Source organism: Syngnathus scovelli, chromosome 1 (genome assembly GCF_024217435.2).
Source record: "Syngnathus scovelli strain Florida chromosome 1, RoL_Ssco_1.2, whole genome shotgun sequence".
Lineage (NCBI taxonomy): Eukaryota > Metazoa > Chordata > Actinopteri > Syngnathiformes > Syngnathidae > Syngnathus > Syngnathus scovelli.
The window spans coordinates 15514666-15541135 of NC_090847.1; the positions used below are offsets into that span (position 1 = coordinate 15514666).

General features: G+C 40.5%; 1 protein-coding gene across 2 annotated transcripts in view; it reads left to right on the forward strand.

Moving 5' to 3' along the window:
• The window catches only part of LOC125985381 (complexin-2), a 56491-nt gene extending 32706 nt beyond the window's left edge, over positions 1-23785 (forward strand). For both annotated transcript variants that reach the window (XM_049748193.2, XM_049748184.2), the window contains exons 3-4: positions 17114-17289; positions 20823-23785. In XM_049748193.2, coding sequence (XP_049604150.1) covers positions 17114-17289; positions 20823-21017 — 371 coding nt within the window. In that variant the 3' untranslated portion in view covers positions 21018-23785. The remainder of the gene's footprint in view (positions 1-17113; positions 17290-20822) is intronic.
• The last annotated feature ends 2685 nt before the right edge of the window (positions 23786-26470 follow it).

Here is a 26470-nt window from a genome sequence, read left to right on the forward strand (position 1 = left end):
GGAAAGCCTTCTGTTGCGCTATAATGCAAACAACAATCAGTCCCCTTGGGATACATTGTATGCACAGTAATTATAGTCTCCTACTTTTACTGCATACAATCGATGGAAAAAGATATTATCACAGTAATCCTGCCATCAAAGCCCCGTCTAAATATATACCTGTATACACTAACTAATTTGTGTCACGGGCCGCATCGTGGCTATAGTGTCCCTCAGATTGTCAACGTCTTTTATATACAGTATAGGCTACAAAACAAACTGACAAATAACTAGATTGAAATGAGAGACTGGTAAAAACTGTTCAAATATTTTAAAATGACAAATGTAATAAAAATCGCAAGCAATATCTCTATTTTTTTTTATCGTGAAGACAATTTGTAATTTTAGTAACGACACATGCAAAATTTGTCTTTGCGGGCCACATAAAATGGTACGGCCCATGTTTATTGGTAGGCCACAAAGCTCTGGGTACTACATCCGTGTTCTGATTGAGCAGTTATGTTTATATAAAATAATAAGAGGATTTGCACACATGAACATGAAAAACTATATGAGTTTGTCTAACTTAACAAAATATGTACACGTTGCTGTTTCTCCCACTTCTGGGCTATATCTGGCCCCCGGGCCTTGGGTTTGACACCTATGCACTAGGGTATGGAAATCATAGTTTGAGATAGTTATCAATATGGCTAAACATTTTTCCTATACAGCAGCGAATAGCATTTCAAAACATCAGGTACTTGTTTATCATCCCAAATGATCAAGAAACAATAGCGGCTAACAAGGCTGCTCACACAGATCTCAGGTTTTTGCTGATGTAGTTTGATGTGAAATGAAGTTTGTTTTTGTCGAGATGGTGTCGCTGCGACACGCTGTTCTAAGTGCTGGAGTGAGACATCGGTTGCATTGTGGAGAATAAAGTGGCACTATATTACCATGGTAATCCCTTGCGATGATTACAGTATCATGTTTTTCTCTCCCGACTATTGCTTCATCCATCACTTCTCTAGTGTAACGATGGTTTTCTCATATTACTTTAATCCTTAAAGTCACTGATAGCCCCACAAAGGACAGTGGCGCATCGAGCCGTGATGTGAAATGTGAAGTGGGGGACTCGGGTCAGATTGAAGTCGGACTTTTAGGACTTTGAACTTGCTTGACTAAAATTCATGAAAGATTAAACTTTTTATGCATTAGGCTACAACCAACATGGAAAAAAAAAAGTCTGTCTACAATTAAATGTTCACATTTTCAAGGTTGGGTGGAACAGTGGAGAACTGTTTAGCACATATGCCTCACAGTTCGGAGGTTGCGGGTTCAATTCCGACCCTCCGGAGTTTGCATGTTCTCCCCGTTCCTGCGAGCTCTCCATATTGCCCATAGGTGTGTGTGCGAATTGTTTGTCTCAGTGTGCTCGATGACGGCAGGTAGCAGAGTAAATAAAACTATACTAAAAGACAATAAAACAAAAGCTAAGAGAATATATCAGTCTTAATAGAGCTTGCTGATGAACTGATCGTTTTAATCAGGTGTGTTGTAGTAAGGCCGCACCTAAAGCAGGTTGGATTGGCGCCCTTTAGGACCGAAGTTGGTGACCCCTGCTGTAAAAGCATTCCCCATACAGAATGACACATCTTCACTGAATAACAATCTTCAAGTTCAGCTTTTATGATCTTGTCGTGATTGTGAATGGAGGCTAATGTTGTGCGTATATTTGAAATAGTGATGTGGAGCTGAATTCTCACCATTAAAGGCTCAGCGTGGGCACATGGGTCTAATAATACCGAGCAGTGTCCTACCTGACCTTGCCTTGACAGCCTCCTTTTAGTATCGCCCGGCGTTGGATATGTGCGCTTGCCGACTTGGTCTGATTGAAGAATGGAGCGCTAAATAACAAGGGCGAGGTCGCGTCAGGACAGATTGCATACAAGCCTTCCACAGCCGAGTGAAGAAACGCTCTGAACGTTACACTTCAACATGATCGTGGGTATTGGTGTTAAAAACTGTAAAAAAGAATTTGCCCATAGGATTCGCACAAGTCAAAACATTCGATGCAGTTGTACCAAATGAGAGCCAAAGCAATACAACTTTATTTTCATAGCGTATTTTAGGACAACCATAAATGTGAAATATCAAATGAAAATTACTAAAATATGAATAGGTGACAATAATACTTGAATTTAAAAAGAGACATTGCATCTAAACTACTAGACAACATACACATTTTAGACAAAAACATTGGACAAAAACTAAACAAATGAACATTTGAAAAAAAGATATCACAAAAGAACTGAAAACTATCCAAAAATTTCAGTTGAAAATGTATTTGAAATTCAATTGGAAAATGATCCTACTATCCCATTAGTAGGACAACACAAAACCCATTACATGGTTTTATTTATTTTAGTTTTACAATCATCCAGTGGCTAACATTGCTTATGTTAAAAGATCAGTTCAACTGTTTTCTGCGTCGAACATTCCTAGTTTTTTTGCTCACCCTAGCATTTTACGCCTCGCAGAAAAATGTGAGATGAATTCTTGCTTTGCGTCTCGCTCTTTTGAAAAGGCGCTTTTGCCTGTGCTTCAAAGTGGCGTCGGAGTGGTGGTTGCCTGATCGGCCTGCGCCTGATCAGAGCACTTGTAGAGATCCTCCAACATCAACCCTGTTTGGCATGCGGACCACATCGTACTGTGATGTGATGAAATCTGCCGATGGAACGGCATGCTGAGATTTTTCTTCTGCACTGCACTACATTGCGCTCCTTCAACCCCAGTCAAACCCAACAAGGTTATTAGCATTCCTGAAAACAATGTTTTCTTAAATGTACTGCCCTCCTTGATCGTCGCTTAGTCATAACACAGCAACGCCTGCAAAATGAAACAAAAAAAACACGTCGAGAGTTCAGTGCCGAAAGTTCACTTGGATTGTTGTCGAGTACGCCCACTGACGTTCACTGTAAGCAGCAACAGCCGAAATAAAAATAAATGTGCTGAAAACGTATTAGTGTGAAAAATAGGCCGTGCTAAAAAGGCGAGGTATATGCTTTCATATTGTCACCATCAAACACAGTCTGCGTTGATTTTGCGTTAACATTTCTAATTAGTTGCATACTGTGTCAATAGTCTAAATATAAATTGTTAGGAATGAAATGAGGACGAGCAACACTTGGTATTGTCCAGATGTGAATATGAACCTCAGCAAAAAGAGCCAACAGCATTGTTTGTGACGACTGTCCACACAACAGCTTTTGAGTGTTCAGCCACAGCAACCGCATAAAATCACCAATAATGATTAAAATAACGAGAGATGAAAAATGATCGGCGGCAAACAAAAAATCAGACGGTAACAAAACAAAGAGGTCAGAGTTCATCGCAAATGCCGTGGTGAATGATGCTAATTAAGTTCATGCACACGCATGCAAAAAACAAAAAAAAAAACAAAGCAAAGAATCAATAACATGTTTGCTAATGAGAATGAAAGCGGCTGGCGCGTACGGTTTTATTGCACACCGTTACATCATTAAAATGGAGGCCACACAAAAGAGTTATTCCTCCTAATAACTGTCACAGCTGCTTCCATGGTAAAATAAATCACAGCCGCGCGCACACAGGCGACACGGTGACGCTTTTACTCTTCTTTCATCGCGCATTTTTATTACAAGGACGCCTCTGTGTAAATATTTGTCTTCTTTCTATGACTTTTTTTCACGCAGCTTTCACAATTCACATTAGGCACGCCCACAAATGGGGAGACATTTGTTGGTTTCCGTAGCAACGCGAGAGGGTCCCATACTACATTTCCACATACATGGCTACAAACCATGATCACAACTTCTTGATTAATTTAATAGCTCATGGAAAAAGCAAGCATTCTAATTCATTTCCCCAATTTATTTCTGCAGAAGAAAAAAAAAGATGTCATGACATTTTTCCTGTATAAACAAGTCTCAATGAAGTACTATGCTCTAAAAAGAAATTGTAATACTTTTTACTTCAATTATACGCTTTTTGCACCGCTGAGAAATTATTATCCGCCTTGCAAAAAAAGGGGGGTGGTCTCATAAAGTCTCATAAAATTGTGCCTTTTTCCTCAAGAATACTACCCAATAACAATCTCTTGAAATAACAATTTGTATCCCCTGATGACTACGTCATATGATTTTTTTTTTTTTATTGAAGAAAATACAACTGTATGACTTTTTTTCTTGAAAGATTTGATAAAATTATGAGTTCTCTCAATTTGTTCAGGTAAAATTTTGATGTTTTCTCTTCAGAAAGTTGGCTTTCCAACTTTCCAAATATTTCATCCCTGTACATTTTTTTTTCTCATATGATAACTTTTTACTCAAAATATGGTTTTAATCTCTTGAAACAGTCCCAGATCCCAGTTCCCTAATAATGGGACACGTGTGATGCCAGTAAACATCCTTCATTTCTTAATTTATTTCTTTTCTAGCATGGCCATCAAAAGTAAATACACTTCGTTGACGAAATCTCCCCAGTGAAAATGCTCCAAACATAAACAGGAGGGTCCTCTCGTCATCTGTCGCGTGATTGAGTAATGCAGCCATGGTTATCGTTAAAATCACATTTATCTTGGGCAGCGCATGGCTGCCCCAGGGGAGTGGCAGGGCTTGAGGTTGGAGATGAAGCCCAGGTGATTATGCATGGCGGGAAGCCACACATCCGCTGAGCTAATTCGCCGACCGAGCCTCTCTAAAGATGGATTGAATGGGAGCCGCTGGCATTAGCATAGAGAGGCTGCCGCGGAAATTGGAGTCAAAGGCATAACTGCGGGGGGACAAGTGTGTGTGTGTGTGTGTGTGTGTGTGTGTGTGTGGGGGGGGGGGGTTAGTGATCAAAGTGTATAACCCATAATGCGATGAAAGAAGGAAAGAAGCTAAGCATGCTGCTATCTTAGCTTCTGCTGCCCTTATATATTTCTCATTCATTGGAAATTTGATTTTTTTTTAACAAGAATAGCTTTTAAGTATATACGTATATCTGGTGTTCACTCCTGTATGACATTAAAAGATGGCACAAAATGTAACTCGGGAGCGTCCACGTTGAGGTCTTGATGGGTGAAGGAAGCAATTTTGTAACATTTTCTCATATTTGTGTTTAGTATTGCATTTGCCAAAAGAATCCTCCTGTTTCATTTTGGAACCATGTTGGGAATGGATGTGACATCAACTGACTGGCCTGTGCCTTGCACCCACTACTTGCTATTGAGTGATCGCTTGCCTATGCCTGTAAATCTGTCTTTTCTTCAATTTTTCTAATCACGAGGTGACCCTAATAAGACACCGTAGGGGAGGAGAGGAAGACAAGCGCCAAGAGCAATCCTATCAGCCCCTCCTACGTCCTCATTTGACATTGAGACATCAGATACATTTATTTATTCATTTACCTTTCATCAGAATTGATGCTGGAAAATTGTCATGTAACCAACAATATGTTTGGATACAGTTTTTCTTGATAAATCATATCATCTTTCATCTGAGAACCACAGGTACACTTTAAAGTGTATCATATGTGTGTTGTGGTCCCAAAAATTGCAATGCCTTGAAGACACAGTAACTGTCATGACATTACAAAAATATAATGTAACTCGTTACTACTTGAATGTAATACATTACTGCAATGCGTTACAGTTGGTGTCTTCCATTAATCATGACACGTGAAGACACATAGTTGGAAAGATAGCTCGCTAGGTGCATGCCATTAACAATGTCATAAAAGACAGCGTGCTAGATATAAATGTATAGGTGAAACAATACAGATCAGTAATTGAGCATTGTCAGAATCTGTTGGTCCCTTCTACTGATTTGTGGCATATTTGTTGGTATGCACGTGTCTTTTTTATGACATTATTATTGTCAAGCATCTGTCTGCTGTGACTAAATATTTGCTCTTTATGTTATTATTTTTGACAGGAAGTATCAATGGATTTATGTAATGACCTGTCATTTTCTGGCCTTAATAATTGTGAAGTGATGCAAATATTGTTGTGAGTCTTTTTAGTCTACAAAAATATAAATGATAGTGCATAGAGTTGTCGATACTTGCATCGGTCCATTGGGATCGAGTTGCAGGTGGTGTGTTAACGGCCTGCTCCTTTAGGCGTTCCTCCTCCTTCCTCTTCTTAAGGTAATTGTCTTTCCAAGCCCGTGCGCATTGGCTCAGTTTGGTTCGGCCCGCTGAGCCGTGAAGCAACGAGAGAGGAGATGACAGGCCACTGTGTTCCCACCGTTTGGCATCCAATGATTGGCGACTGTTTTAACGTCCGCTTCCTGTTGCTTGTTTTGGCTCCTTATTTTGACAAGTCAGATTTGCCAGGCATGCGTGAGATGGAACCTCGTCGTACAAAATGGAAAATCCCGTAGCTGTCAGCTACTGCGTATGCCTACTGATAAAAAAGCGTATAGCAAAAAGAAGCTCTTATGGGATATTCAGAGCACGATCCAACAAGGAGAGCGCTTGACACACTTAACTTGTATAATATTGGGCAATCTAATGAGGTCACGTACAAGAGCTGGGGTAGCAGTTCTGCAGAACGTTTGTATTGGATGTCCAACATATTGCATTCACGGAGATGTATTATTCAATTTTCAGACAAATTAAAACCGTTTCCAGCTGTCAAAATAGCCCGAGGGTGAAGAATTACAGGAGCCATTTCCAAACAGCCCTGTTTAAATCAGACAGTTTTGAATTAGGGGTCTACCCTTTCTCATTTCAAAGGAACAAGTGCAGACTCCCCTCTACTGCGGGTACAAGCGTGACCCTGGGACAATATGACTGCCGGAAATCGTGGTGCGGTACAGCTGTAAGCTTTGTTGTTTTGCTCTTCGGCATATGGGGGTGTTCATTGGGGGGTTTCTGGCTGTTGTACGGTGTTATTGTGCATCCAACAACGCTGGTGCTCTGCTCAGAGCTGGCTCATCTCACGTTCTTTCATTAAAGAAATATGACTTTAGAATGAATGATTCTATGTACTGTACAGTTTTGGTATGTTTACCACATTTTTCCTCAAAATGTATGATTTCATTCAAATAAGAATATGATCTCTGCCAAAATACCATTTAATTCTCATAAATTACTAAGCATTCTTGGAAAATTACAATGTTTTTTTTCAAGCAAATATGACTTTAATTAAAGTAATTTTGCCTGCTTGTTGATGACCCGTTTTCCACCTGAATGTGACTTTTTTTAAAATACTACTTTAATCCAAACACAGTACAATAATTCCCATCCTCCCCCCAAAAAGCGATCCTTGTTTTAGCTCAGGTAGCTGCCAAGTCACAAAGGTTTAATCTGATGGTGGTTTTCTTCCAGTTGCCATTAAATTGTCGTGTGTCTTGTGAAGTCCTAAGGTGTGTGGTCGACCTTGTTTTCGGTGAGTCTTCCAGGGTGATAAATGTAGCCTGTCCAGTGTGCGAGTGTGTTGGTGTCTTGTCCTTTATGGTCTCCGCTTTCTTTCGCAGTTAGCTACATGAACATTTTGCTTACTAGATGGTGAAATGAGAAAAACTGTATTGTATTTTGGGGTTTCTTCTCCCTGTGCTGGTATAAAACATGCATTTTTTTTAATTTCATAATATTTTAATTTGATAACATAAAATGTGATGAAACCTCCCTAGTCAAACACCATCTGAAACTGAGATAAATTTCCCTTGGGAAATAATCCAAATGGAAATGAATTTTATGATTAAAAATAATCTCAAAACATTCATTAACTGTGCAATTGTTGAGCCGCATGTTTTCTTTTAATGTTCATAACTTGACAAGTGTGAAAAAGAAGCACTGTTGAAGTCTTTGATCCCTATTTTCATGCCCAGCGCAATTCTAGTGCAAAATGTAGTTTAACTATGTATTTCAGTAGACGGTGCAGTTAGAATTGGGTGTTTTTCAAAATAGATTCTCAATGATAATGATATTAATAACATAATTGTTATTATTATTATTATTAGTGGTAGTAGTAATAGGATAGTCATTAGAATAATTAGAAACATTACAATAATAATGACAATAATTATGATAATACATTCAATTAATAGATTTTTAATTGATGATTCAGAGGGTTAGGTGCACACTGTCATATTTATGGAGGAAATCTGATGACATGCACAACACATCAACGAAGCTCAGAATCTGTCTGCCTGTGCCTCGATCAAATCCATTAAAATAGCATAACACCACTGCGTCACATCTTAGACTGGCTTCTAGCTGGTCTAAAGTCTAGTCTGCTTTTCACCAAATTGTCAGACGCGCCAGAGAGATACTAGATGGATGGATGGATGGATGGATGGATGGATGGATGGATGGATGGATGGATGGATGGATGGATGGATGGATGGATGGATGGATGGATGGATGGATGGATGGATGGATGGATGGATGGATGGATGGATGGATCGATCCATCGATCCATCGATCCATAGACAGCAGACGAAAGTGTCACTATATGAAAAGATAGAACAAATAAACAATAAACAGCAGACGAAAGTGTCAACATATATAATTAAACAAGATTAAATAAATAAACAATAATCCAAGAGAAAATGTCCTCTCCGCCTCTGCACCTTGACAAGTAATCGACAGAGGGGGAAAATAGTCCGTTCAAAGAGAGAAACATTTTGGCACAAGTCAATTCTTAAAAAAAAAAAGAGCTCATTAGCCCAGCAACCCCAGACTTGTTAACTGTTAGCACACTGTGAGGAGGAGCAACTACCAAAAAGCTTTCAGCACAGACAGATCAGCGTGAGAGAAAAAATGAGAGCAGAGCTGATTTCACTTGATTTTTAAAAAATGTTTTTCTTCTCAACTGTTCAAGGTCTGAGGCTTACAGAAACCCAGCGTGGGAGTTGAATTGCACCCACGCGGCTCTTTGAACAGCACGAAACGGCCGTAACCTCCATTTGACTTTGAAGAAGTTGACCAAATTGGAAGAATGCGATTCAACTTGACGGCTGGATTCTGTCAGATTTATTATTTATTATTGTAACATTACTCTTTAAAGTTTAACTGACAGCTATTTGACTACATACACACAGATTAGACATTATATTTTTAGTGAAGAGTGATTCCCTGAAGCTTAAAATCCACCACAGTTTAACGTCACCTATCTGACCAGTATACCTGCTTCTGATTGGGGTGAATTCCCTAGTAGGAGTTCATTAAAATTTGAAGGCTTTGGATTCTAAAATTCAGACTTTCTTGTTTCGCCCACATCCTGCGACATAGACTAAAATACTTTGAAATGTAAGCTTCAGCTTCAGGTTGGGATACAATTACGATTACAATTAAAATTTGGGGTTTTAGAATGTAAAAACCATGGAAGGGATGAAATTGTGAATTTTATGTTTTATGACAACTTGCAAAAGCCTCCACCAAAATAATATGAGCTAGGCTAAATTACGACTAGCTCGTATACCTGCTTCCAAATGGAGCTCTAGAAGGCCAATTCCCTTTTCATTGGAGTCCTCACTTTCTACGAGTTCACATTTGTTGCTCAAATTGAACCACACAGAGCCATCCTGTTGTTTTAAGCCTTCATTTTGTCCTTACACTCATCCAAGGCCCTTCTTCTTTTGTCAATCCTCTGGGGAAATGTCGTCATGTGGTCGCTCACCCAGGAAACCTGCACTCTCATCATCACACACGCACACACGCACGCACGCACGCACGCACGCACGCACGCACACACACACACACACACACACACACACACACACACACACACACACACACACACACACACACACACACACACAAACACACACACAAACACGCACAGCAACATCCTGGTTGGCAATAAAGACTCGTATATTTTGTTCTTATTTGGCAGCATCAAGCACACGCACACACACACACACACACATTAAAGTGCGCATGATCTCACAGTCTCCGTTACGTAAAGTCTAATCCTGTGACCATCCACACTTCTTTGTGGGTGCTTTTGAGTACTCCAGCGCTTCCAACCAAGTAGACAACGCAAGATCCTGCTTTAGGATGAAATGAATCCCCAGTTGACCGCCAAAAGTTCATTCAAAGCTGAAAGGTCTTAAAGTCCACAATGATGCTTCCAGTATATGTTGAGGTTGGCTAATCAATCGCCAATTACATGTTTTGGACACAGACACCTTGCTGAATTCTACAAGCACAGCAAACTCCAGTGATGCCTTAAGCGTGTGGACGTACTTTTTCTTAAAATGAAACTGGTAGCGTAGGCACTTGTAAACTGTGCAACCCTAGCCTCACAAACAATATAACAAACCCAAGTGCTGAGAACACCCATGTTTCTCACCAAAAACACGCCTGAAATAGGAAAAAGACAGACAATACGCTGTTGCGTCCGCTTTCACAATGAAACAGAGGCAAGCCATTGTTGACCAATAACCTCTTTATTGTAAAAATGAACAGTTACTGTCAAGTGCGAAAGTAAACATCCAGCTCGCCTTTCTCCCATCTGCCTGGCTGCAGAAGAGACACTCAAGTGCTTCTTTGGATTCTCGTTTTAACCTAGGTAATTTCCTCTGCGATTCTAGCCGAGTGAACTGGCCCACAAGAACTTACGGGTCAAGACAATAAAATGGTTGGAATTTACAAATGCTATGGAGAGTCCTTGGATGCAAGCTTTAAGCTAATTAGCATATGTTGCTCCTGGCCAACCTTTATGAAGGAAGATAGCACTTTGAGATTTCTCTGAAATGTAAAGTGCATTATAAATTCAGTTATTATTATTATCACTCATCTTCCGAACCACCAAAAGCTACTGCTAAGTATACAGAAAAGACTAGTGGGTTTTGTCCAGTGTTTCAGCATGTAGTGGTTGGAGATGGGGGTCAGTATTCATGTAGTTTTATTGCTTCCTTCTTTTTGATTGCCATTGACATTCCAGAGCTGGCTCTGCCTACAGTAGTTGTCATGGCAACCCCCTTATCGCTATGCAAGGTTCCAACGACCTTGATCTGCAAATGTTGCCACACGAAGGGAAAACATCAAACCATCCCGGAATCCATTGGGAATTTTCCTGAACCTCGCTTATCATTCCTTACGCCCAGCCACTGTGAGGTCGGCCCTAAACACCTTGATCAACCTTCAGCATTATCTTGTTTACCACAGAGACGCCATAAAATCGCCTTTATCAGACACCCTTGTGCTTTTAGCACATATTGTCATAACTGTCATAACTTTCTTACATTGCATTATTTCCTTATGCGTGGATATGTTACTTCTTAGCTTTCACATGACATTTTACTGAATGTTTGTCCTGTGTATAACGTATTGATGTGGGTAAGAAGGTGTTGGAAATCAAGAGGAGGAAAACTGGACAGAAAGTGTGTTAGGGGTTAAATTGACGAGGTGACTATAAATGTTGATGGAGAGTCATTAAGCTTGTCTTCCAAACGTTCATTTTACAGGGAACTTTCCACTCGTCCATCTGCCGCCTTCGCCAGACTAGCACTCTCTGTATAGCAGTAAAATGTCCAGCCAGCAAGGCAGCAGTCTTCATTCATTTTCACCAGCCCAAAAACATGAAAATTAAGCTGGTTGTTGATGAGATTATCGGTTAGCCTAGGTGGCTTCAAGTATCCTGATCGCTGGTAGTTATAAAATATTCATACCAGTGAGACCACAGAAGAAATTGAAACTCCATCTTTGTCGCTTAAATGTTATGTCCACGCGCACATATGGAACACATGATGAGACAGGCCAGTCCATCGACGTGAAAAATGTGCACAGGCTCCCACTTTTTATGGTGAGAGGTATTTGTAATCAGTTTCTTTTTGTTTCTTTGCTGTTGCGGCAAAATGTCGTCTGGTGAAACCTGTCCATGGCGCAAACACAAAATGCATTGTTTATACAGAAAAGTGACACGGCATCGACAAGCAAATCAAGTAGCTTCTCAAAGGCCTTCACATGTAACAGATGTTGAGAGGGCAACACACAACATAAAAACAATCCAGAGAAAAAGTCACGTGGATGTCCATAGTCGAAATGAAGAGCTGCAGGAAGACACCCTCAATTGTCGTGGCAGTGTCTGCGAGGAGGTGTTCCACCTCAGATTTCGTCCCAGTTGCTTGATGTGGAATACAGACAGCCACTTTCAGTTTGGTTCTCAGCTACCAGGACGGAAATCACAAACTGCAGTCGAATTGGTCAGCACAGGTTAATTAAAGGCCATAGTATAGAAATGTTAATTATGTCTTGAATGCTTCTACTGAGGTAGCAGCTCTGATATCTATTGGTAGGGCATTCCAAAGCTGTGGAGCCCAAATAGAGAATGCTCTTGACCCTGCAGACTTCTTTTTGGCCCTTGGGATCACTAAAAGACCAGCGTTTTGCGAACAAAGGTTTCGGGACAGAACCGATGATGCAACTAGGTCGACGGCGGTATAACGGGCTACTGTCAGGAATCAGAAGTTACATTTGTGCCCTATAAGGCACAGACCTTTTCAATCCAACGAATCTGCACCTATCAAGCTTAATCTTACTGTTAATTGAACATTACTACCATAGGCCGGTAGTGATTATACGTCATAATACTATCCGAGCTTTTAATCGATCCGAAGCTAGGATGGGGAGGAGTTGTATTTTTTTTATTGGCTCACCGGTTCCTCATCTGTACTCTTTTTAAATAATACCACATCGTTTATTATTTTATTTTGTGGATCCCCAAACTACCTACTTTGGCGAATTTAAGAGCCACTGTTTTAAGGTATGATCTTTGTGCAGTATTTCATAGAGCTAATGGTGCTAATAGTACCCAAATGACGAGGCATTGGGCCCTGTGATGGATTTTCCGAGCGTGAAACTTAACCAACGCATCCGTAGGGGCTCACTCACCTCCCCGCTCCCTCATTTCGCTTCCCTGATTCTCCCGCTGGCTGCATCGAGGGGGTGCGCATGCAGTGAGTCTTTAGGGAAAGACGTCCTACACCACGCTGCCGCACAGCAACTTTGTCACCACAAGCTAATTAACCTCCGACATCAAGGTTAGCTCAGAGGAGACTCTAAATGGCATTTGAAATGTGAAAGAAGACAGCGGTGCATTTGTGGAAATGTTTTTGTGATTAGAATTCTGCACGAGGACGTACGTTGTGGACCTTTAAGGGTCATCACTTTACATGGGCCCGCATAGGTGCTGCTTTTTTAGTTAGCAACAGAGTTGAAATGGGTTTAATGAACATTTAAGTCTTGAATTACTTAATGCACCAACATAACTAGGCCTAAGACCATTTTTTTAATGGTAAAATAGGGATGAAGTGATTACGTGCTTCGCTAGGTACTGATATTTAGGCTCAGCATTTAAATGGGCTCGACAACAGGTTATTTGCTAACAAGGGCGTATTGTAGTGGAAATAATTAGACTTACATTGCTTTCCTGATGGCAAATTTTTCAGGCAGACGTTTATATAGGGATTCCGTTGTTTTGGTTAGCGATAGAGTTCAATGTGCGAACATGAACTAATATGGTTCTAATATTTATTCTTTGCTGTTTTTAAGTGCATTTATTTGCCTTGAGGCAGGAAATATTTTTTTAAATATATTTGTGTTATTGTAGATTAGCATATGAGTAGAAATGCCTCCTTACTATTCCATTAGACATTTCCGAGCCCACGCTGGCATTAAATGACATTTCACAGTGATTGGTGGCGCTAATTAGTTGATGAGAAAATGTCACCACGGCGGGATTTGAGTTAACAGTCTACTTTCAGCTCATAAAATTTGCAAATTAAAAGTTGCTAGAATGACTATTATTATTCCCGCAAAATTCCCTCGAGCTGTGAGAAGCAAAGTAAAGGAAAAAGTTTCCTTTTCTGTTCAGTGAATTTAATATTGGCCTGGAGTGAAGCAGGAAGCAGCAGAGCCTCTTCCGGGCATATGAAATTCAAAATGTTTTACACACCACCATATTCAATGCTAAAAAAAAAGGTTGGTGTGAGGATCTGAAAAGTCTCCATTTGTTTGGAATTAACATGTTCTCCCGTGCCAGGAGGGGGTTCCTATAGGTATACTGCGGCTCCCTCCGAGATTTCCCTCCCAAACATCCATGTTATGTTCAGTGAGAACTATAAATAGTCCATAGATGGGAATGTGACGGTGAATTTCTCTTTGTCTATACGCATGTGCCATAACATTGACTGTCTACCAGTCGATAAGCTCTGCAACCCTAATGATGATAAGCACGAAGAGAAAATTGCCATTTTGGTTCTAAATCAAGCATTTCGGCCAAGCTCTCATGCTCAAATGACAGGAATTGGAATGAAGCTGAATGGCAGTCAGCTATTCTAGACGGGTGAGCGACGCTAAATTTTAAAGGTGTTTTTCTTGCACATCACTGAACCAGTCTCGCAAAACTCATTCCGTAGCACCTGCTGGAGAGAAAAAAAAACAGCCGCAATTTCAGTGGCTTACACGGATTTCAGTGGACATGTCTATCATATCTATCTGAAAACGTCTAAAAAGTAACTATGCACTAAATCTATGCACAAGATGGACATTCTGGTTGGAAGCAGCCAATTCCAGTCCTTATACATGGAGAAACTCCAAAATTGATGACCATGTAATGTTATCTACAGTCAACCATTTTGGTTTGAAGCAGCAAATTCCAGGCTTGTACTATGACAAACCTTGACTGGGGTATTCATCCAAATGAACCCCGACCAGAAGCAATTATCTAGGCTATGTTAAATCACTGTAAATGAGTCCAGGATGTATCCCGCCCTAAATCATCTAGAGATTCTCAATCTTGCTCGCGACTCCAATGAGGATAAGCGGGATAGAAAACAGATGGATAGACTCCAGCATCTTGTGTTGTTTGCGACCATTACTTGACAAATTCCTTGGTGTGAACAAAGTCCTTGCCGACACCAACGTCATCTGAGTTCATTAATTAGTCGTCACCCCGCCTGTACGACGACGGATGGGTGCTTGTCCAGGCCTGTCAACACCTCGCCTTCCAAACGGCAGCCGGGCACCTCCGGGTCACCGCCGTCTCATCAATTTTCCTGCCTCAAGCAGATGGCTGCGCCCGATATTTCCTCCAGAGGCAGAATGAGGGGCTTGCCTAGCTTTTTTTTTTCCAGGAGATTTTCTCCCGTGAGATGGTGAGGTTCGCTTCTGGTTAAAATCAATTTGTTTCCGGTGCGTTGAAAGTGAGCACAGAGTGCAGGTGGATGTTTGGCGAGTTGCCGCTGTGGAAGCGCTGGACTGGAAAGGAGAACCGCAGTGACAGCGTACACATGCGAGAACACACATGCTGACCATCTGGATTAGTCTGAGGGAAAAAGGTCCGCATACCCTGCTGTGAGATTTCAACATTTTGCTTTATTTTCCAGCAAATGTTGCTTTTAAGTGCTTCTGACAGCTGCAGTTGAACAGTTATTGTCCTTTAACCAAGCTGACACATGGATGGCATGCCTGCTTTTGAGTCAAAGGTTCTTAGTTCAAAACTGATGACATGAAATGGTCATGTGTCTTCTTCTTGAGGTGACTGTTGACATAAAATCCTATATTAGTATCAGTAACACCTTCAAGAAAATTTGAAACAAATACTATCTTCACTAATTGGCACAGATTTTGATGGATATGTCTGTAATGGCAGGATACACGCAAATGTTTCAAGGATGGTTAAAATTGAGCAGAAAGTCAGCTGCCTTTGGTTGGAGCAGCTACTTAGGGAAAATTGCAATTTGATCAGTTCGAGGATTTGCTGTGAAAACGCAATTATTTTTAATCACTCAAATAACACATTTTTAGAACATACAGTCAAATGTTGTTGAAAAACACAAATCATAAACGTTTGAAGATGGAATATGTTCCTTTCAAATGTAATACTGCTAATAATGTGACTTCCATTTTCCGCGCCCTGGCCAAGGGGGCCCGGGTGGTGCGCGCAATCAGATAAAACAGACCAGATTTCATGAAGAGACACAAACGGTCACAGCAAAGCCGCAATAATCTATCTTTTTTTTCACGGAGTGGAAGGCACACGTCTGTGAGAAGTGTTATATTATCTTGCTATGTATGTATGTTGCGGCACCATCACATTTCTTTATACTGCGACACACCGCGCAACACAGTCCAACCCGCTCGTCATGGATCGCAAAATAAAAATAAAATGAGTGTGCAACTCAAATTCACACATTGAATGCTTTGATCTACTGAATGACTGAAATGGAAAAATGCGACTTCGTATAGTCAAGTCAAATTTATTTGTACAGTTCTTAATGACAGAAGTGTCTCAAAGGCTTCACGTGTCCGTGGTTGACAAATATTAACGGCATCCTCGGATCGTAACCCCCAGGTGGGCAAGGAAAAACTCCAAACCTTGAGAAGGGCACTCAGATGGGAGGATCCTCCTTCCAGGACCGCAATGGATGATGTTTTGATTGGCTGCATTGCCTTCATTTATTGGCTCTAGCATCTTTTATGGCATACTATTGGAAATGTATCATTCCGTGTATGCCACTTGGAGGACTTAATTAAATACTATGACCCCAACATCATTATGGTGGCAACTAGTTCATGTGTGATGTCACTGCTAAACAATATTATCCCACGTTTAGCACATCTAAAGAGCCCAAAATGGAGATGAGACTATGCGACAAGCCTTACAATTTGGTCTCATCGTCCCAATTATCAGAGTCGCTGTCAGGCTCTTTGTCCTCGAGTCCTAACCTGAGGTCCGAGTGGCCGCTTTGCATGAAGAGATGCTAATCCCCTCCGGGAGACACAAAGACGATCAAGAGAACGAGTAATAATTTAGCGCAGCCACTTTCATCTGAGCAGCTCACCTCTGCTGTCGGGCACTTAAGCTTTGGTTTCAAGTGACAGAGTTTTGTGTTTGACTCTAAGGATGTTTAACCATCTCGGCTCTGTGCTGGCACTTTGTGTCAACCTTTTTCCTTTTTGAGGAAACATGTCAGCTCTGTTGATGCAAATGTATGAAACCTTCAAGGGTGTTTTCATTTAGTGAGTGAGTCAGTGAGTGAGTGAGTATTTATTTATCTGTACCCCATGAACAATGGTAGTAAAATCTGACATAGTGTCAGGGTAAAATTATACATGGTTGAGTTTAACACATTTTGTCTCACACATGTTTCAGGGGCCACCAAAGACATGGGCAAGATGTTGGGAGGTGAGGAGGAAAAAGACCCCGATGCCCAGAAGAAAGAGGAGGAGAGGCAAGAGGCACTGAGGCAGCAAGAGGAGGAACGGAAGGCCAAGTACGCTAAAATGGAGGCAGAGAGGGAAAACATCCGACAAGGCATCAGGGATAAGGTATGAAACGCAACACCTGCACCACAATCACATGTAAAAATTTAAAAAGGATCAACTAAAAAACACAATATAAAGCTTTTCCAAGGTTTCTGCCTGGATATAAAAAGTCTACACAGGTAAAAAGAAAAAAGAAAGACGTTATTTAGAATTTTTACCACAGTTGTGACATAATGTGCAAAATTCAATTGTAAAACAAACAAATGTAAAATTAGAAAACCAAAAAAGAAAAAAATGCTGATAAAACACAACACCGCGTTTTCCACCCAAAAAATTGGGAAATAAGGCTGCGGTGACAGAAATATCAAATGACAAAAAAAATATTGAAAATGAAATGTGCTAATATGTGGGTGCCAAACCGCAAGTATGTGGGGGTTCCACTGTCCTTCTCTTTTAAACAGGATGTGTCAGTGTTCAGGATTAAGTGGCTTAAAAAAAAAGTAAAACATATAAATAATACACAGTCGTCTCAACATAGCCAACACTTGACTTTGGAGCCGAATTTTTGTCACTCTGCAGAGTCATACTTGTTCCCCTTGTTGAGTTTTGTTCGAGGCGAGAGAAAACGACAGCCCCATACGACGTTTGGGGCTCAACTGAGCGTAGCTATCGTCTCTTCAGGCTTTTTGTTGCTCTTTGAATAACTCTGAAAGGCTGCCGAGCGAGACAGATGGCGGGCAGCAAAGAGCACAAACATGGAGGCAGAAGGCAGACGAACTGATACCCGTCAGAGAATCCTCAAAGTCACCGTTGCTTCTTAAGAGACTTTTTGGGGGTAAAACGTTTGCCACTGGCAATGACTTTACTGACGTATGAAGAACATTTTTAATGTACACTGCCCCAAAAAAATGGAAATTCAGTACTGCTGCTTTTAACAAACATGCATGACTGGACAAAAAAAAAAAAAAAAAAGATAAATAAACATAAACATGAAGAAAATGTCTTTGGACATATGTGTCAGAAGTTAAACTGACTACCGTGTCAACTGTTACAGATGCAACAGTAGCTCATCCTCAAGGCTTTGGAAGTATTTTAACCAGCATGATAGTATGTGACTAAGACAAATCTTGGAAATTGATTCACTGCTTTGGGCCTTATGAAGGCTTTGGCATGTTCAAGCAGGGCCACATACCACTTTGGCATCAGAAATGGAATTCGCTGTAAAAATACAGATTAGTTTGAAAACACTCAGATGGGTAATTTGCAGTAAGGAAATCAATTTGCTGTTGAAACAATGGAAAGTCAATAACCGTGACATTGGTGTCAAAAGTTCAATTCACTATTTGCGCACACTTAAAAAAGACACTCAACTGGGGAAAACGCAAAGAGTAGTCTCTGGAACAATGTGACTTCTGAGAACGTCAAAAGTACGATTCACTGAGCGCCCTGAAGTAAAACCCTTTCCTCTAATAGGGAATTTGCCACAGGGAACTCAAAGATTGGCATCTGGACGAGAGAAATGTCAAGTCTGACATTGGTGTCAGATTCACCATTAGGGTACCCTTAAGAAAGATTCTTGAGTCTGATGGGGAAATCGTAAAGGGAATAGAAAATCCTCTTATAATGTCCGGCACAAATCAAATGGTAAATGCAGTCTAATTGTCCGCAAATGGTAGAGTTTTCTTTATTTTTGCATTTTAATAGACGGGCACAGTTGGATAGGGGCGTTTGCTCTGTTGTGGGAGTGAACACAGCCGAGAAAAACTGCAAGCAGACCTCCACTTGTGGATGACCTAAACTTGTCCAGGGCCCCAGCACAAAAATGGGGATGCAATCATTTTTACGCCAAGCGCACATGGACCTGTCCGTCAAAATACAGCCTAAAGACATTGAAACAATTGAATGCTAAGTCAGACATCAGTGTCGGAAGTAGGATTCGCCGTTTGTGTTCTATGAACAAAAGCACAGATTTCCTAGATGATTAAAAAGGAAATCAACTGCATCATACGTGTCATACGTGTAAGGTCGGGATTTGCTTTCACCTATCTGTGCCCAAACGAAAAATATAGAAAAGCAGCTGGAGCAGCAGTCAAATGGTAAATTTTCACATTAAAATACCAAAAATTGTCTCCGTATTGATGGAATGTCAGCGTCATGTGTCTTAAGGGCATGAAAACGGCAAATCTATGAAATAAGTCAAATATGTGCCTTTGTTCAATAAAGGTTGGCAAACGTTGTCAGAGAAGATCACTAACGAAACACTAACAAGGTGCTAGTCGTGTTAACATATCATTAAATACAATAACCAGGGAGGACATGTCATAAAATACAAATAAGTAGGGATTTTATGAGTCCGCCAACCTATTAGTGTTGTAATTTAAAGTCCATGTACCAAAGGAAAAAAAAAGCATATTTATACACCGCATTGCTGTGCGATTGTCCAGAGTTGCCTTGGGGGATCTCCAATGAAATGCGAGCAAATGGCAAAGAAAAGCTGACGAGCTGTTTTCAACGGCAATGATTTTAGTCTAAGCGATCCCCGGACGACCCTGAGGTCTGTCTGTAAAAACACACACAAAATGCGCCGGCGCTCATCTACGCAGCAGAACGCCGCACTGGTGGTCTTCCTCAAGGATATTTATTGGCCAAGGAATCCCATTACAGGGAAACGGCAACGAGGTCACGGAGGAGTTCATCCCATTTTCCGCATCTCTGCCTCGAGCTCATTCGTCGTGCCGCCCGTTGACCAACTGGCCTTCTGCAATGCACTCCTTCTGAATGGCCCACCGCATTCATTAGTCTGGCACCATCTGCAAAAAAAACATATTAAAGGAACAACACAGATAACAACGTGGAGAACAGTTTGAGGCACGCAGTGAGATGGTTCCCGTTATGTTGACATGGCGCTCGGGCTGGGCCATTAATCAATTTTTAGGGGTCGGGACTATTTTTTTAGCGGCTTCTACAGTGCAATGTGCATCTCTGCTGATGTGCTCCGCTTCCACTTGCAACACAGTTGCGAAAGCAGCGGAGTTAGTTATTTGGTCATTTAATTTAACTTATATTGACATTAGGTTTGTATCTGGGTATGTTTTTTCTTAATTTCAGTTACTTCTGGGGAAATCGATTAAAATTAATGCAGAAAAAAAACAATGCACAGAGGCATCTCAAAGACATGTTCCAGAAATTAAGCAAGGAGTCAGTGAGGTTTGAAATTTACCATTTTAAGTTCAATTGTGGCCATTTGCTTCGACTTTGAAAAATTAGTGACCAACACCAGTTTAATGTTCTACATGAAATTTGGCAGCTATGTAGATTGTAAGAGGACACGCAAAAGTCTCCAGGACCCATGCCAAAAATCAAACACTTTGTTTTGAAGCATCCATATGACATTACTTTTATCTCCTACGAGGAAATTGGCCCAAAAAGCCCCGATCTAAAGCAGACAACCAAGGCATACGGGTGGTGCTAAATTGTCCATCTTTTTTGCCTGCGCCATCTAATGTGGGCATTAAAGTTTAATCATCTCGAGGCTTTCCTGTGAAAATTGTTTATGAGGACCCATTCACTGCTGCTCGCTGCTTGTCCCCATGCAGTACGGCATAAAGAAGAAGGAGGAGAAGGAGGCGGAGGCGGCCGCCGCTATGGAGCAGGCCTCGGAGGGCAGCCTGACACGCCCCAAGAAGGCAGTGCCCACCGGCTGCGGTGAGGAGGAGGAGGAGGAGAGCATCATGGACACGGTGATGAAGTTCATCCCGACACCTCTCATGGATATGTTCAACAAGAAGTAACGCCGTTTCACATATGGCCACCTCCTCTGCCCTCCCTCCTCCTCACACTTTACTCTTCATCCACTGCTGCCACGTGACATTATGTTGGTCACAAAATGGCTCATTTGATGTCCTGTCCGCCACTTATTAATCAATAAAAATAGACATAATCACACCTATCATGCCAACTTTGATTTGTAAATAGCCTGGCATTATGCGGCAAATAATTCTCTCTCTCTCTCTCTCTCTCTCTTTCTCTCTCTCTCTCTCTCTCTCTATATATATATATATATATATATAAAAAATATGTATATGACATATATCAAGATGGGTAGATAAGTACAAGCCATATTTTCAACTTTGAAAACAATTTACAAATCCTTTTTTGTTCTTTTATGTTAATATTTGATGCAAATATGGGAAAACAACAGATCGTCCCTGTGACATAATCAAAGAAGTGACTGGTTTATTCTTTTGATTTTTGTTTTGGCATGCAGTGAGATGTTGTAACGTGACGTGGTTGTCGCCGTGAAGGGAAATATTTGAGGCAATAACTGCTTTTTCTGTTTGTTTGTTTAATCCGGATCGTTGAGTCTGTGTCAAATGTTCTTCCAGATCAGGGTGAGCACGACTTAAAGAAATTCCTCAAAATGATGCAGTTTCTCTCTAAGCAGTAAACAACTATTGACGGTCTGTGGCTCCACAGTTTTTGCTAATGTTTTGCTTTTGTTCTATGACTGGAGAAATGAATAATTGAAGATGCTTAAAAAAAAAAAGCGGGCAGTTGCCGAATATATCACTCACCACCAACTCGTCCCAAGTCTAATCTGCAAAGACAGACAATCGTCAATGTTGTGTGCTTGGTCAAAAATGCGGACTCCTCTGATTTTGAAAAGTTAACACCCCTCGTGAGTTGTTTGAAGCGGGAATAACGTTTTTAAATAATGGAAAAATAGTGTGCAGTCATCAAATACCTCTCCCTTGTCACTGGCCATGATAGTTCGCTTTTGTGCGTTGCCATGTCTGCGTGTAGCTTGATGACACGTTATTGTCAAATAAAAATGTAACGACACACATTTTTTTTTATTCATACCCCCGTAATAGTGTTTGTATCAAAATGTTTTTGTTCATTGGAAAACAAAAATGGCACAAAAAGCTTCAGAGTCATCTGACGTATTTTATGTCCATTCCATAAAGTCTTTCTGGAATATTCCAGACAATACTGCTAAGATAGCTATGATGTTTTGTTGAATAAAAATATTAAAACATTCACCCATTCATAAGTGTAAAGCCATCTTGGCATTTACATTTATTGTTGATCTGAAAAAATGCTGAGCAAGTTGGTGGGGTGTCCGAAGTGGACATTAGTTTTCTTTATCTCCATCATTCCATTACTTTCTGAAACATTCCAGTTATTTCAGACAGGTCTGCTAAGTTTGCCTCATTGTTATCCACAAAAAGAAGAGGGGGAAAAAAACACTGCTTGCATTGAAAAGTGTAAAAATGGCACACGAAGCTGGATCGTTGTCAGAACTTTCTTTTTAATCTCTATCGTTTCCAGTCTTTCCAAAACATTCCAGCTCTTTCAGACATTCCACTATCTTATCCTCGTTAGTCAAAAGCTACTCTGCAGTTTGCCTCAAAAAAGCAATCCCAGAATTTGACTAACTTTGTGCCATTACTTTAGCATTGAATCTGAGCAACATTTCGGCTTTTGTGTGACAAATTGTTGACGTTAGAAGATAAGTGTTTCAGGTATACCTTGAATTTTGCATATTCATGCTAGTTTCAGCAAGCTAAAATCACTAAATCATGTCAAAATTGAATATTGGAGTAGCATCCAGTGAGTTCTCCATGCTGGTAAACTGCCCCTGCTAGGCTCCATTCAGAGTGCTAGCAGCAAATTAGCGACCAGAACTGCACATTCGCAAATGACGTTATCAAGTCAAACCAAAGAATGACGCTTATAGTAGTAGATAGCAGTAGTAGCCTACACAGCATTCTTTTTTACTTTTTTTCCTGCATATCTCAGGTGTTGTCGCTTGTACCTTCGCTAGCCTTCTTCGACTAGTCTCATTAGCCTATCTCGCTAACATCTCCAAGGGCCTTGAAATCCTACATAGTCGTCGTTTACAGCTCCAGCCGAATTCTTCCAAGCTGTGAATACTGCCCCCAACCAATTTGTTGGCGTTACTGAGCTGCCACGCTCTCATCTTGTTTGATAAAATGTTCATGCTTTCCATGGCTAACAGACCACTGCCACTCAACAAAACTATTTTTTTCCGCTCAGTAAACATCATAATAAGTAGGCCTAATAGTAAAAGCAGCCACTTGATACTAAAACTAGTCTTTGATGTAACTTGAATGTAAACGTCCAATGTTTGTACTTTTCTGTCGTCTGTACTTGCGGATGCTAAACTTAGCGTGCTAATCTTTTGTGTTGTCTCTAGCTGGTCCTGTTCCTGTCCTCTTGGTAGCTGGTGATTGTTTTTATTTTCATATTTTAAACAAGTATATTTTGAGTGCATATTTTAAGTCTTTTCTACTGCAAAGTTTTTTCACCCTCCTCCCTCTTCTTTATGGACATCTGCATGCTCTGTGGTGTGCGATGGTGTGACTATAAAGCGTTTTTGATGTGTCCTGTTATGTGTGTTTACCCACCATCGCTGTGTTAGCCTCACCTGCATGCCCTCTAAAGACAGATATTTTAGTCTGGAAACCATGCAAAAATAAAAGATAAAAAAACGTGGAACCACTGCAAACTCTGAGAATAAAGTGATTTCATACAACCCTTTTGCATTGTTGTGCTGTCTTTCGGTGCATGGCTGTTTTTGGTGGTTAAAATGTTTGGTTGCTAACATGACTCCGCAAAACTCACTCCGTCGCACCTCCTCAAACAAACAAAAAAACAATAATGATTTTGTCATTCAGTATATTTTTTAGTAGTATACGTTCATTTGGGATTAAGTTAAAGATTTTTTAGAACATATATCTGTACGATGAATGAACCCAAAGCAGAACACTTCTACCCATCCATCCGTTTTCTACACCGCTTGTCCCCACGGGGGTCGCGAGCGTGCTGGAACCTATTCCAACCGTCATTGAGCAGTAGGCGGGTTCGGTGATTGCGCTGCCATGTGTTTTGATCTTAGATTGTTGCATTCATTAGTTCACCATGAGATGGCAAAAAAAATCTACAAACTGTCACTTTGAGATAATTCACCATTGAAAATGTTTCATGACCATTTCAGTGAAAATAAAATTCAAAGCCCAAGCCCAATTCTACTAATTGACAAACTATTGTACAATCAGGTGAATATGTCGATCATAACAGCATGCACAAAAAATTCGGAAGAACCCATCCCTGAAATTTGAACAGGCCGGAAATGATTCCAAATGAGCCCAATGAAGCAGGTTTCCTAATCAGATGCAATGACAGGCATGGGGTCATGTTCATTGAGAGGAGGGGGAATTACACAGACAACAGATGGTCATGAAAATAAGTGCATTAAAAAAATATCTTACTGTAAACGACCAGTGTGTCAGGGGAAAATGATTCTCAAAATACATTGAATCGATTTCTATGCTCTCTGTGGTCATGACCCTTTCCAGACTGGTGGGTGATTCCACCTAAGAAAAACTCATTTGCAGACTGGTGGGTGATTCCACCTAAGAAAAACTCATTTGCAGTTTGATTTCAAAATACAAATTACCTCGTTCAAGGACACTTTGACATGATCACCAGGCTTAAGGATTGCATCGACAAGTTTGGAGACTATCACTACAACTGAGCCATGTGAAAAAGTCATTAGGTGGTCAGGAATCACCGTTGGCTAAAAAAAGTTGATGGCTAGGAATCTCAAAATGGGAGGGGGTACTTATGTATTCTCACAGGTAGGGCTGCTGTTAGATTTAGTACCCCCTGTAACTTTGCTTGGGGAGGGGGGAACCTATTCAAATTTGCTACACTCAGTGAAAACACCCCCAGGAAGATACAGAAAAAGTCAGTTGATTGTTCACCAAATTAGCTGGAAAATAAATCAAGTCTGATTAATAAATACATTTTTTAAAAATGTTGCAATTATTTTCCATTTCCAATTTCGCGGACCACCTGCAATACCGCCACGGATCTCTAGTGATCCACCGGTTGACAACCACCGCATTATGGAATCAGGCTTAGAACACAATGAACTTTTAACAAAAGGACAAAGCATAAAAGATCATCAACTATATATCGAGAAACAATGAGTCACAACAGAAAGTGACTATCACTGAAAGAAGCGGATTGCTGTTGTCGCTAGCGTTTTTCTATAGCGTGCCTTGGCCACAGGCGCAATTTGTTGTGAGAGTTGGCAAGTTGTTTTAGTGTCAATGAGTCCTAACGGATTCCACTGTGGAGCTTTTCGTTGCCCACTCCTGCTTGTCGAGCGCACTCGAGTCTGCCAGCAGGAAATAGAGGTTTAAATCAATGCCGTTAGTACGCCAAGCCGAGAGAGCCTTCCGCCAACCCGGGGTATCTTTCACACGCCCTACAACACTCGAGCTGCACTTAACATTTATGTCTATACATATAATCATGCTCAGTTCATATCAGTTGTTTTATCTATCAATTGTGCTACAGAGTATGGCAAAATGTTAACAGAGAACAGAGATACTTTAGATGCAGAGGCAAGGATACAATAAAATAACAAAGTGGCCGTCATCATCAAATGACAAAGTGGCCGTCATAATCAACAATACACCATGAAGTGATGCGCTGACTAATAAATAAGCAAATAAAAATATTAAAACATTTTTGTAATTGGTTCATTTTTTGTTCAGTTTTGAAGACACTGGGATGTTTAGGACACAGAAATCAATAATGTGTTGAATGCACTCAATTTTAGTGGTTGCACACAAGAAAAGTACTTTTGATTCAGGTAGATGAGTACTGTAATTAAGAAATTAAGCTGGATCTAGATTATTTTAGGAATAAAATGAAATTGAGTAAATTCAACAAAACATTTTCAGTGTGGCTCTAAAATCAATAGTAAAGAGACACAAACTTAATTTGTTCCATGCCCTCAACGCAAAACACTCATAGCCCCTAATCACCGTTTCACACAAATGAATGGAAATGCCTATAATCAGTATAAACAGCCTTTGAAATAATAAATAATTGTTGTAACGTATCATGTATAATGAGGAAAATTTGCACTCCATAATATTGTACATTATAAAAACATACAGTAATGACAAAACCACTCTTTCTTGTGTTGTGTTGTTGCCCTGGCCAACTGGGGACAGAATAAAACAAGCAGATAGACGGACATATTCTTCATGAATATTAAGTATTAGTTACTAATATTAACTAATATTAGTTCCTATCCACCACCACAACAGCAAGTCTCTGCTCGTAAATCAAAGCAAAAATTCAGCCAAACAATAGCTTTATTCTCAAAACTCACAAGTCAAGTCACTCGTATCTTAAGGTA